Source organism: Rhinolophus sinicus, chromosome 4, assembly GCF_057876585.1.
Source record: "Rhinolophus sinicus isolate RSI-liver-muscle chromosome 4, RSI-T2T, whole genome shotgun sequence".
Classification (NCBI taxonomy): Eukaryota; Metazoa; Chordata; class Mammalia; order Chiroptera; family Rhinolophidae; genus Rhinolophus; species Rhinolophus sinicus.
Window position 1 is genome coordinate 64,885,623 of NC_142504.1, and position 13,086 is coordinate 64,898,708.

General features: G+C 38.2%; 1 protein-coding gene across 6 annotated transcripts in view; it reads right to left on the bottom strand.

The window, feature by feature from the left end:
• GNAL (G protein subunit alpha L) overlaps positions 1–13,086 on the bottom strand; it is a 202,236-nt gene that overhangs the window by 41,559 nt on the left and 147,591 nt on the right. For all 6 annotated transcript variants that reach the window (XM_019711346.3, XM_074340381.2, XM_019711349.3 and 3 more), the window contains one exon: positions 8,967–9,064. In XM_019711346.3, coding sequence (XP_019566905.2) covers positions 8,967–9,064 — 98 coding nt within the window. The remainder of the gene's footprint in view (positions 1–8,966; positions 9,065–13,086) is intronic.

Genomic DNA, 13,086 nt, shown 5'->3' on the forward strand with positions numbered 1-13,086 from the left:
TCGAAGAAAGGGGGAGTATTCTGAGGGGGATTCACAGCAATGTGTCTTTTACTGTAATAATTTTTTTTTATTTAAACATTCACCGTATTTTTCTATCACACCTCGTATATCGTGTTGTTATTTTAATTTGTCTCTATGTATCTTTTGAACTCTCCTTTTATTTCTTCTTTGACCCAGTCATTCTTTAGCAGCATGTTGTTTAATCTCCACATATTTGTGGGTTTTTTTTCACTTTCATTTTGCAGTTGATCTCTGCAAAATTCTCCAGAGAATATGCTTGGTTGGAGAATATGATTGGTATGATTTCAATCTTCTTAAATTTGTTGAGGCTAGTTTTGTGTCTCAACATATGGTCTATCCTTGACAATGTTCCATGTGCACAAGAGGAGAATGTATAATCTGGTGTTCTCGGATGAAATGCTCTGTTAATGTTGATTATGTCCATCTGATCTAATGTGTTATTTAAGGCTGATATTTCCTTATTTTCTGTTTGGATGATCTATAGCTCTCAATGGGGTATTTAGGTCCCTTACTATAATTGTGTTTTCTTCAGTTTCTCTTTTTAGTTTTGTTAGTAGCCACTTTATATATTTTGGCACTCCCAGATTGGGTGCCTGTATAAGTGTTATGTCTTCTAGATGTATTGTTCTCTTTACCATTATAAAATGTCCTTTTTTTTTTCTTGTTACCTTTTTTATCTTCATATCTATTTTGTCAGTTATAAGTATGGATACACCTACTATTCTCTGGATGCCCTTTACTTGGAGTTTCATCATCCAACCATCCACTTTGAGTCTATATTGGTGTATACAGCTGAGATATGCCTCCTGAAGGCAGTATATGGTTGGATTTTATTTTATTTTATTTTATTTTTAATATTTTATTGGGGAAGGGGAACAGGACTTTATTGGGGAACAGTGTGTACCTCCAGGACTTTTTTCCAAGTCAAATTGTTGTCCTTTCAATCTTAGTTGTGGAGGGCGCAGCTCAGCTCCAGGTCCAGTTGCCGTTGCTAGTTGCAGGGGGCACAGCCCACCATCCCTTGCGGGAGTCAAAACCGGCAACCTTGTGGTTGAGAGGACACACTCCAGCCAACTGAGCCATCCGGGAGGCCGCTCAGCTCAAGGTGCTGTGTTCAATTTTAGTTGCAGGAGGCGCTGCCCACCATCCCTTGCGGGACTCGAGGAGTTGAACTGGCAACTTTGTGGTTGAGAGCCCACTGGCCCATGTGGGAATTGAACCGGCAGTCTTCGGAGTTAGGAGCATGGAGCTGTAACCACCTGAGCCACCGGGTCGGCCCCTGGATTTTATTTTTTGACCCAAGCTGCTACTGTTTGCCTTTTTATTGGTGGGCACAATCCATTTACATTTAGGGTCATTACTGATGTTTGAGGATTTCCTGTAGCTGTTTTATCTTTTGTTTTCTGGTAGCTCTGTGTCTCTACTGATTCTTTTCCCTTATGTTTCTGTCTGTTATTTTAATTTTGTGGTATTGTATTATTTTTTCCCTCTTATTTATTTATATATATTTTTATGTCATATGGATAATATGTCTCTGGATTAGTGAGAGAAGCAATATATTAATTCACATAATGTTCATAGAAGAGTGCCCCCATATGGTAAGTTTCGATAATTCTGAGCTATTTTGCAGGTGCACTTTGAAGCTTAGAAATACAGGACACTGCTCTTACGCTATTCACAAGCTGTACACTGTTAGTAGTACTTAGTGGCTTTCAACCTGAGTTTCCTGGGTTTCTTGGAAGTGTTTCAAAGAATTCAGCAAACACTTAAAAGACCTGTAATAAAACCCCTTATACAAACAAATGTCTTAAGTGCCATATTGTAATTTGTGGGGTACTACCAATGTGTTACCTTGTGCTATTATACTATGTTACTTATTTTGGTTTCGCCTTCTGATCACATCTATACGTATGTTTATTTTTCTTCCCCCTACATTTTATTATGAAAAAACTCAAAGATACAACACATTTGAAATAATTTTTTAGTGAATGCTTGAATACCCACCATCTAGACTCTGTCATTACCATTTTACTGTACTTAAGAAAATGACATATCTATCCACCTTACTTTTAACGTATTTCAAAGAAATTGCAGACACCAGTACACTTCTTTCTAAATACTCCAGCATGCAGTTCTTTATCTAGACATTAATATTTTTTCACAGTTTTTTTAAATGTAAAATTTAGATCCATAGTAACACAAATCTTAAGTGTACATTTGCTGAGTTTTGACACATGCATATACCTACGTAACCCAAACTATCAAGATATTATACAGATATTTCAACTTCTTGCAGATGTGTTGTTTTTTAGAGAGATGCAGAGCACTGGACATTGTTTAGAAGATGCAGCCCCTTTCCCACAGTGTAACCGTGAAGGGATGTCCCCACAGGCACAGAGGATGCAGTGCCCTGCCTTATCAAAGGCTACCCCACAGGTGAGTCCAAGCACTCATTATACAGTAACTGTCACGTCATCATAGGTGACAATGTGACACAGTTCCATGATAGAATACTGTCTTATATACAGTATTTACCTCTTCTTCAGATCGTTCATTTATATCCTTTATCATTTCCTTTGATAAACTGGCAAACGTAAGTGTTTCCCTGAGCTGCTATAGCAAATAATCAAACCCAAGGGGGAGGAGATCATGGGAACCTCTGATTTGTAGCCAAGTCAGAGAGAAGTTGTGGGTAACCTGGGGACCTACTACTTGCAAGTGGCCTCTAAGTGGGAGGAATCTCACAGGACTGAGCCCTTAACCATTCAGTCTGACACTGTCTCCAAGCAGATAATGTTAAATTTCAGGACAACCAGCTGCTGTCACAGAACTGCTTGGTGGGGAAGCTCCCCACACTTCCATCTGGTATCAGACGTGTTATGAATGTGGTAGTAGAGTGAGAGTAAAAGAGAGACACAGGAGGAAAAGTGTAGGTTTCCTACTCACACAGAAATATTGGTGCTAAGCAAACCCTCTCAAAAATTCCTTCTCAGGATGAGGGTTTCCAAAAAAGTATAGAAGAAAAGGATAACCATGGGTTGACCAACTAAGATATTTGGTCTACCTATATTATACCCAGTCACTAAATTTATTCTTCATACCTAAAAAAAAAAATTACTGCCCATAAACAGGAATATTTCCAACTCCATAGGTTGAGAAAATAAAACTGAACATAAATTTGTCTAGAAATAAAGGTCAAAATGAGAATTAAGAATGCGTATGTGCACCCAGGCAGTTGATTACATATTTAATGAATTCAATAGTACATTTATTTTAAAATGTCCTGCAAAAAATCAACTTTGAAGTTGAAACTTCAATTTTGCTAATAATTTTCAAATTGTCCTGAAAGCTTAGATTAAAGGACTTGAGAGCTATGAGATTCAAATCAGTGCTAGAGAGGGTAGATGTGGTTACCTCGACTCCTAACAGATGGCAAAGGCAGATGGGACTTAGCAGAAAATCACTTTACCTTTCTCATTGCTCTTTTTATTTTTTTCTGGGATGTTCTCTATCTTTGAGAGTATTCTAAAATCAATTATTCAAATGGGTGTACTCCTAGAGGCTCTTATCATGTAAATACATTGGTACAAAGCATAAGAATCTACACCCTGAGCTTTAGAAGTTTCAAGTTACAGTAAGCAAAGTCTGATTTTATAAACCTGTTCTAAATATCCAATTTCCTCTGATTTTCTTTCTCCCAAAATAGCTGTTTCCATGGCTACATAATAACTTATTATTAGGACTTAGAGGAAATGCATTTTGGGGGATCATGCAGTAGCGATTGTTTTTAATGTTCACAGTGGGAACTAGGGAATTGTGTATCAAATATAATCTCTGGTCATTTGCACAGCTTGCTCGATGCTTCAAAGACACACATTTTTACCAAAAGTACAATATTGAAAACTCAGTTATAGTGATCGTTCCCCTCCTCTTCTAGGCATATCAGTCCTGGTGTTGGACAGTGTAGCCTGGCTACCCTGGCTGCTATGCAGTTTCTCTTCAGGGACATGGAAGTGGCTACCGACTGGGCCAGTGGGGCAGTGTGATGGGGTGGGGGACAAGGCTAGATGGGGACAGGCTGCCTGACTATTAGCAAAACTGATTCCCTCTGTTTTCTCTGGGATCTGGCCTGCAGAGTATGGAGTGGACCTGCCAGTCAGGAGCCAGGGACAAGAGGGGCAGACAGGGAAAGAGAAGTCAAAATGCCCAGACAGCAGGAACAGAAGAGCTGGTTCCCCGAGTGCCTCTGACTTGCAGTGGCTTCCATGAGACTCAGAACAAATTTCCCTTTTCTTGAAGTTGCCTGAGCAAGTTTCACTCCTTGCATACCAAATAGCATAACATAGATCTTAGTAGCCTTTTCATTTATATACCATATAAATGGTATATATGCTTTATAATTTGGGAATTTCCATTCGCATGTATCTGTTTGCAGGCTTGGAGAGTGGCATGTATCTGTGGCTGGTAAAACATGAAGCAGGTCTAATAAACACACATTTAGACTTTCATCTGTTGTTGACCAGAGAACCCCTGGCTCCACAGCAGACTGCCCCCCTCACCAGTTTTGGCCAGTTGTTCCCATTGCTTTTCCTGCCCTGGATCCTTCTTTCCCTGTAATCTTTCTTTTTTCAGATTGAGATGTAATTCATATAATGTAAAGTTCACCATTTTAAAGTATACAAGTCAGTGGTTTTTAGTATATTCACAGGCTGTACAACCATCACTATTATCCAATTCCAGAACATTCCCATTATCCCCCCAAAGAAACCCTGTATCCATTCGCAGTCACTCTCCGTTTCTCCCCCAAGCCCTCGGCAACCACTACTCTACTTTCTGTGTCTATGGATTTGTCTATTCTGGACATTTCATATAAATGGAATCATATGTGACCTTTTGTGTCAGGGTTCTTAAACTCAGCATAATGTTTTCAATGTTCATTCATGTTGTAGCATGTATCAGGGCTTCATTCTTTTTCATTGCTGAATAATATTCCACTGTGCCATGTATCACATTTTGTTTATCCATTCATCATTTGATGGACATTTGGTTTGTTTGCACTTTTTGGGGATTAAGAATAATGATGCTATGAATATTTGTGCACAAGTTTTTGTCTGGATATATGTTTTTCATTCTCTTGGGTATACTGCGGGTGCCAAAAAAACGTATACAAGTGGACACTTTGGTCAACGTTGCTCAAACAGTAGTTTGCCATACACTGAAGTGTCTGCATGTTAATGATAAGCACTTTGAGCACCTCTTGTAATTACAGAAGTCAAATGTGACTTGTATTCATCTTTTGTTATCGGTATATATTGAGTATTACAATTTTAATAGTTTTTTTCCTTTCTTAAAATGTGTATACATTTTTTTGGCACCATCTGTATATCCAGGAGTGGAGATGCTGGACACCTCTGTGTTTAAGCTTTTGAGGACCTGCAAGACTGTCCCTAGATTCTTTATCAGCAGCTCAGCCTTAACAGAATTTTGGCATCATTGGGAAGTACCGCTTCCCAAAATATGTCCATGGTTTCTGTCATGGAAGAAGTTATTTGAACAGGACGTAGAATTATGCCCTTCATAATAAGCATTAGGGTTCAAAATCAATGCTATTGAACAAGGTAGCACAGTGACTTAGATTCACACCAAGATTCAAGTCAGAACTTTTCCTTAGAGCGATTTAGATGAGAGGAAAGAAGAAAACATGTCAGAACACTGGGAATGTGCAAGGGGAAAGAAGAGAGGCTCTAGAGTGTGAGTCTGGGGTGGGGTGGCATGTGCACTTTAAAGAGACAGGGTCAGCTTTCCTATTAGTACCATATTGAATATGGGGCTTCTGTTCTGTCAGTTCATTTATTTCAAATAGCACTTAACTGAGCACCGACTTTATGCAAGAACACTCATCTAAGAGCTGGGCACTTAAGGATGAATTATACACACTCCCTAAGGAATTAAAAATCTAGTGGGTTGGACAAGATGACCAGAGTCTCCTGGTCCCAGGGCGTTACTCTGAGGTCATGTTCCTTCACTGATTTGACATTGAAATGTCTTTTCTTTTATGAAGGGATGGAGATGGGAGATGGAAGCAGCTTATAGTCCTTTAACATCTTATTTGGCAACATAAAAAAACGTGGCAGCCGTTTATTGGTTAACAAATGTTATCCAAATATTACTTGTTTTTGAAATCCCTTACAACCACCCATCTCAAAATCTGAGTGTAGAGGAAAAACAAGACAGTTATTAAGCGACAAAGGTTACTGATTCAACTTGATTCTCATGTGTCTGAAAATAGACTAAAAAAGCAAAGTTGAAGGAATTAGGATTAACGTAAATTGTGCAGTCTAGATGGGAACTGGTTTCTATGATTCTGCCAGGCCCACAGTTAAGGAAGCATAAACAAAACTTTGGTGTTTTATTCCTCACAAGCCTGGAAGGGAAGTCTTGACCTCATGCCCCAGAGTCTCACTCTCAAGGAGGTTTTTATCCGTGGCTCTTGGCAAGATCTGAATCCTAACTATTATTGTCAATGCCCATACTACTACTTGTTTTTTAAAAATTTATATTTGCATATTCCGTTTTAAATTCAATCATCAATTGTATCACTATGGTGATGTGAGAATAAGTTCTCTGTTCCTTTTTTTTTTTTAAGAAAGAAAAATTCCTAATTTGACATTGGGCAGCACTATGGTGTCTCCTTACATCTTTGCTCAAGAAACACTGGAAAAGGATGATAAAACATGTTCCACACCAATTTAAAAATTCAAACGTATATGAATTTCAATATTATTATGAGCTGTGCTAGAAATTCCAGTTGTTAGCATTTTCTTAGTATATCCTTTCCATCTCTAAAATCATTGTGATTTAGCATATAATTCTGTCGTGGCTTTTAAATGATTGTAAAATCATTTAGAGAAAGAGCAAGTGAGAGTAAAAGGGAAGATAAAGACCTTTCAGGAAGAGGGGTGCCTCCTGGGACCCTCTCAGACAGAGTTTGAGCTCCACTGGGAACCTTTCCCCACTCCTACACCCAAATCTAAACCAGCTCAGCTTTCATGGACTGAATGATCCAGCTGTGAAATAAAAATAAATGTACCTACTAAATGACATGAGCGTAACCACAGGTATGTCTTCACAAATGTAAACTTAAGGGCATGGCCAATGTAAAAAGGGATTATGTTTTAGGGTAAGTCTTGAAGGAATTGTTAAGCATGGCAGGAAACGAGAAATTTTAAACACTTTTCTAGTTAATAAAAATTTTTAATTAGTACATTGTTTCTTTAGCATGTGCAGTGGAGGCGCAAACTTTGATGGTCATTTCAGGGTGTGTGGAGCAGGTCTGTGCTGCATCTCCATGTTTTATTCTGCCCTGTGGAGGGGAGGACAGAGCTGCTGCTCATCAAATGCTTCTGGACTGGGGGTGGGAGCGGAGGTGTGGGGGGGTGTAGCCAGTTCTTGGTTGTGATAAGAAGGAAGTTAAATAAATCCCTTAGATGTCCCTTTGGCATCTCAAACTTAACTTCTCCAAATCGGAGCTTGATACCTTCCTCTGTTCTCCCATAAACAACATCTCCCAGGTTTTCCCACCTCAATAAATCGCACCAGGACCTACCATATTGTCATCCTGAATCCCACTTTTCCTCTGTCTCCCTTATCTGATCCACCACCCAGTTCTGTTCCTTCAGCACCCAGAGCTCCCGTCCATGGCCACCATCTGACCCAAGGCATCCTACTGGGGTGTCTGCCTCCTTTTTTTAATTCTCCACATAGCAGCCAGAGTAACCCTGACGTCAGAGTAACCTCCGAGTAACCCTGACAACCTTGGAGCCGATGATTACTCATTCCATTTGGAAGAAAATCCAAGTTCCTTGTCATGGCCTTCTGTACTCGGGAGAGTCTGGCCGCACTGACCTCTTTCACTTGTTTATGGCCACTCTTCCCAGAGTGGCTTCTTGTTAGTGACTGGACAGCCCAGCGACCCCTCCTGGGGCCCCTGCCATTGGCCTCTCTCAGTGCCTGTCACAGGTGATGGTGCCTAAACTCCTATGGATGAGAAAGGGCTGGGGGCACCCACACAACCCTTTCTCCATGAAATCAGTATTTACAGAATAACTTCATTAGTTGGTTCTAAATGTTGTAAATTCCTAGATTTTATGCTTCTAGAATCTTTTTCACACATATGCATTTTTATAGTAGTAGACTAAAAATGTAATAGCACTCCATTTCTTGCTGCTCAAAGAGTCATATAAAACAACTAGTTAAATACAGTTTTTGTTATCGAAATGGCAAACATATCTAGAACTTTTTGATTAACATTCTCCTGGGGGAACCATTATTCTCTAACAGATACAGAATGAATCTAAAATAGCAAAAGAAAACAATAAAATAAGCATTTCAGAGAAAAACAATCGGCCAGCTGTGGCACCAGAGTCCTTTACTTATTTCTTATTTCTCTTCATTACTTTTTTCATCAACTATTTACACATTATATTAACTACCATCTACTTTCAAGGCTCTAATCTACTTCTAATGTGTATCACTTATCACTTTAAGAGCTTGGGCTTGATTGCAGATGTTAATATTATTTTAAAATTTAATTTGGGGGCCCCTGTTCCAAAATTAAAATATAATAACAAATATCTAAGTACAGTGTAATTTACAGATATGCCTATAATCCTATAGAAGCAAAAAAAATGAATAGAACTGAAACAGTGATCAAAATAAAATGAATGCAACATGTTTCTGGTTCTTCCTTGAAACTGATTCCTATTGGATTTTCAATTTTCCATCTATTAAACGTGACTCATTTTAAAACTTGATTTCTGTAGCAAGATGTTAATTATTTGTTCCTTGTATTTAAGAGATGTCAGTAATCCGGGGAGGGCAGCACAACAGACACAACTGCGCATGCAATTCTATCTTCAAGGAGGCCTGGCTCAGAGCCGACTTACTACTGTGCGCAGTCGATCAGCTGGTACTCATTGGACCTCTCAAAGCATGCCTTCACACCTTCATCATCCCAAAGTTTCTTCACATGATCAAAGAATTCCTAAAATTTGAAAAAGTTACAAGAGAAAGCATGTGTTATAATCTTTCAAAAAGTTAAAAGTAAAAAGAAACTGCCCCCCGCCCCCTGCCAAATTTAGCAGGTAGCACATGAATTATTTTCTTTGAGGAAGTCTACACACAGTAAAATGCACAGATCTTTTATTCAGTGTGATGAAAAAAGATGCATCTGTGTTATCATCTCTCACATCAACTTGTCAAACATTTTTATCATTCCAGAAAGTTCCCCAAAATGAAAATTACAAGTCAAAAGTTAATGACATTAACTAGAAATACAACTAACTAACAATTTGAAAGTTCTTAGTATTCAGTAACTTTACTAGTGGAACTGACACTTTGGCAAGGAAAAAATATGTCTATAATGTTAAGTTCTGTTCTAGCTGCTGTCTTTTAAATTTTCTGTGTGAGCCATGATTATGAATAGACGTGGTTGGTCAGATAGGGTAAATATGGCCCAGAAGCATTAGGTACTTTAGAAAGAGACCTTTAAAATCATACTGTTTGGGGGGATAGTAATTTTGTGTGTTTTTTGCCATTTTAAAAAACTATGATTTTAGTGTAGACTGTGATTTCTGGTTCACTCAAATATGTGCGGGCACAGTGTTCAATTTTATTCATTATGATAAGCAGCATCCTCTAAAACAAGAACATTCCTTATCTCAAAGTAAAAGGTGGTTTTAGGAATTCATATCTCCAAAATTACCCAAATTAACTTAGAGCTATGGAAACAAATGACTACACATAGTTGCTAAATAGAAATTTTCACAAAACACTGTGAGAATATTTACATTTCTTCCCATATCAATTATTTGCCCCTCACGGCAAGCCAGGAAGCACCCATTTCTATCTTTGATCTGTATAGAAGGGTCTGGGGCTACATGGCCAGTAAGCAACTGAGGCCTTTATGTTCACCATGGCTGCCAAGCTCCCAAAGAATCAGCATACCTGTTTCCCTGAAAATAAAACTTAGCCAGACAATCAGCTCCAATTAGGGTCTCCAGACAGGAATTCCCGCCTGTTCTCAGGAGTTTTTTTCACTTTCCCTTTCCCGAATCCCGAGATATAAACTGTTTTCTGTTCTGCACAATGAATCGTTTCCACAAAGTGACAGCCAATACTACCAACCACTTGTCTTCAAGGAGCCGATTGTCCCGATTTCCCTATCAACTTTTCTTTGGATTCGGGAATGGGAAAGCGAAAAAAAAATTCCTGAGAACGGGTGGGAATTCCCACCTGGAAACCCTAGCTCTAATGTGTCTTTTGGAGCAAAAATTAATATAAGACCCGGTCTTATTTTACTATAAGACTGGGTAGAATAGAATAGAATAGAATAGAATAGAATAGAATAGAATAGAATATAAAACCTGGTCTTATATTAATTTGTGCTCCAAAAGACGCATTAGAGCTGATTGTCCAGCTAGGTCTTACTTTTGGGGAAACACAGTAGATTCTTTGGAAGAAAAAAATTAAGGGTTGCTATTTTTCTTAGGTATTCACAATTCCTTACAAGGATGAATCCAGGTATTGTGGGCCTAATGCTTATACAATTTGGGGGCCCACTTTGAAAAAAGAAAAACAAAATTATGAATACAAGTAGGTATAAAATCTTGGAAGGGAGAGTAGTGGGGAAGCGCCCGGGCTTAAGCTTCTTTAGGTTCTAGTACGTCCAGTTCTGACTTCCCAGTATCAGGAACAATCTTTTTTTTTTTTTTTTTTAATTAAAGTTTATTGGGGTGACAATGGTTAGTAAAATTACATAAATTTCAAGTGTTCAATTCTGTATTACATCATCTATATATCACATTGTGTGTGCACCACCCAATGTCTGTTCTCCTTCCATCACCATATATTTTATCCCTTTACACTCATCTACCCACATCCCCCCTTACCCTCTGGTAACCACTAAACTATTGTCTGTGTCTATCAGTTTTTGGATCTTTGTTGTCTTGTTCCTTTGTTACTTTGAGTTTTATATCCCACATATCAGTGAAACCATATGGTTCTCTAATTTTTCTGTTTCATTTATTTTGCTTAGCATAATAATCTCAAGATCTATCCATGATGTCACAAACGGCACCATTTCATTTTTTCTTACGGCAGAATAGTATTCCATTGTGTATATATACCACATCTTCTTTATCCATTCATCTATCGAAGAAAGAACACTTTGGTTGTTTCCATGTCTTGGCCTCTATACATAAAGGTGCAATGAACATTGGAGCACATATATCTTTATGGGTAAATGTTTTCAGATTTTTTTGGATAGATACCCAGGAGAAGGATTGCTGGGTCATATGGTAATTCTATTCTTAATTTTTTGAGGAACCTCCACACTGCCTTCCATTGTAGCTGCACCAGTCTGCATTCCCACCAACAGTGTATGAGGGTTCCTGTTTCTCCAATGCCTCTCCAACACTTGTTATTATTTGTCTTGTTGATGATAGACATTCTAACTGGTGTGAGGTGATATCAAAATTAACTCAAAATGGATCAAAGAGCTAAGCATAAGACCTGAAACAATAAACTGCGTAGAAGAAAACATACATACCAAACTTACGGACCTTGGGTTCAAAGAGGATTTTATGAATTTGACCTCAAAGGCAAAGGAAGTAAAAGCTAAAATAAATGAATGGGACTATAGCAAACTAAAAAGCTTCTGCACAGCAAAAGAAACCATTGACAAAATAAAGAGGCAACCAACTGAATGGGAAAAGAATTTTGCAAACAACACTTCTGATAAGGGGCTAATATCCAAAATATATAAGGAACTCATACAACTTAAACAACAAAATACCAAACAAATCCAATTAAAAAATGGGCAGAGGACCTAAATAGACATTTCTCCAAAGAGGACATACAGATGGCCAATGGACATATAAAAAAATGCTCAACATCACTAATCAAAAGAGGAACAATCTTTAAAGTTATGTCACGTGTCTCTATATCTATCATATGTTTGTCGGTCTGTCATTATCATCAACAAATCCAAACTGTCCACAGTTGTTAAGAAGGGACAATCTTTATATGAAGGATAGTAGCTGAACACCTCAGTTTCCCTAGATTTATGTTTCCTTCTGGAATCTCTCACTGCTACTCCTATCAGTCTTATGAAATTTATAGGTTTTCCTTCTATGAGCCATGTGAAAACACACACACACACACACACACACACACACACACACACACCATGTCCCAAGAGAAATACTCCATTACACTATTCTTGAGATGGTCTTTGCAGATAGCCATAACCCCTGAGTCATGGTGCTATTTAGAGTTGAGCTCCATCTCCACTCCCCACGCCCGATTGCAAAACCCTGGTGCAGTGGTCCCTTGAATAAAGTTCCTAGCTGTCTTTAACAAGTGTCAGAATAATTTTTTCTTTAACAGTTTGAGCTAAAGGCTTTGAGACAGAATTACAGAGGAGTGCTTGATCCAAGAATCAAGATACACAATTTCTGGGGTACATGTTGACACAGTAATAAGGCAGGAATTGTAGGCACTGTGATTTTAAAATAGATGCTTTGGGCACCACCAAAGAGACATCAAAGCAACAACAATCTCTCTTTGCTTTAGCTTCCTCATTGGTAAACAAAGAGGTTGCACTAGAATATAGCTGGGTCCCCAAGATTCTCCATGTGTACTTTTTAAGGGGTTCTAAAAAAACACACACAAACAAACAAACAAAAAAAAAACGGCATGGAAAATTCCAGGCATGCTGATGCTGTTGCTTCATTAACATTTTACTATGGAAAAATTCAAATTTACAAAAGTAGAGAAAATGGTCCCCCAGGCACTCATTACTCAGCTTCCTCATTTATCAACATACTGCCAATTTTTTTAAAATCTCTATTTCATGCCCTTTTCCCCACTTTTATTATTTTGTAGCAAATCTCTTATACCATATTGTTTTATTTCAACATTATTTCTAAAAGATAAAAGCTTTAAAAAATCATGGCCACAATGCAACTCTCTCAACTAAAAATACGTAAACAAATAAAAAAATGA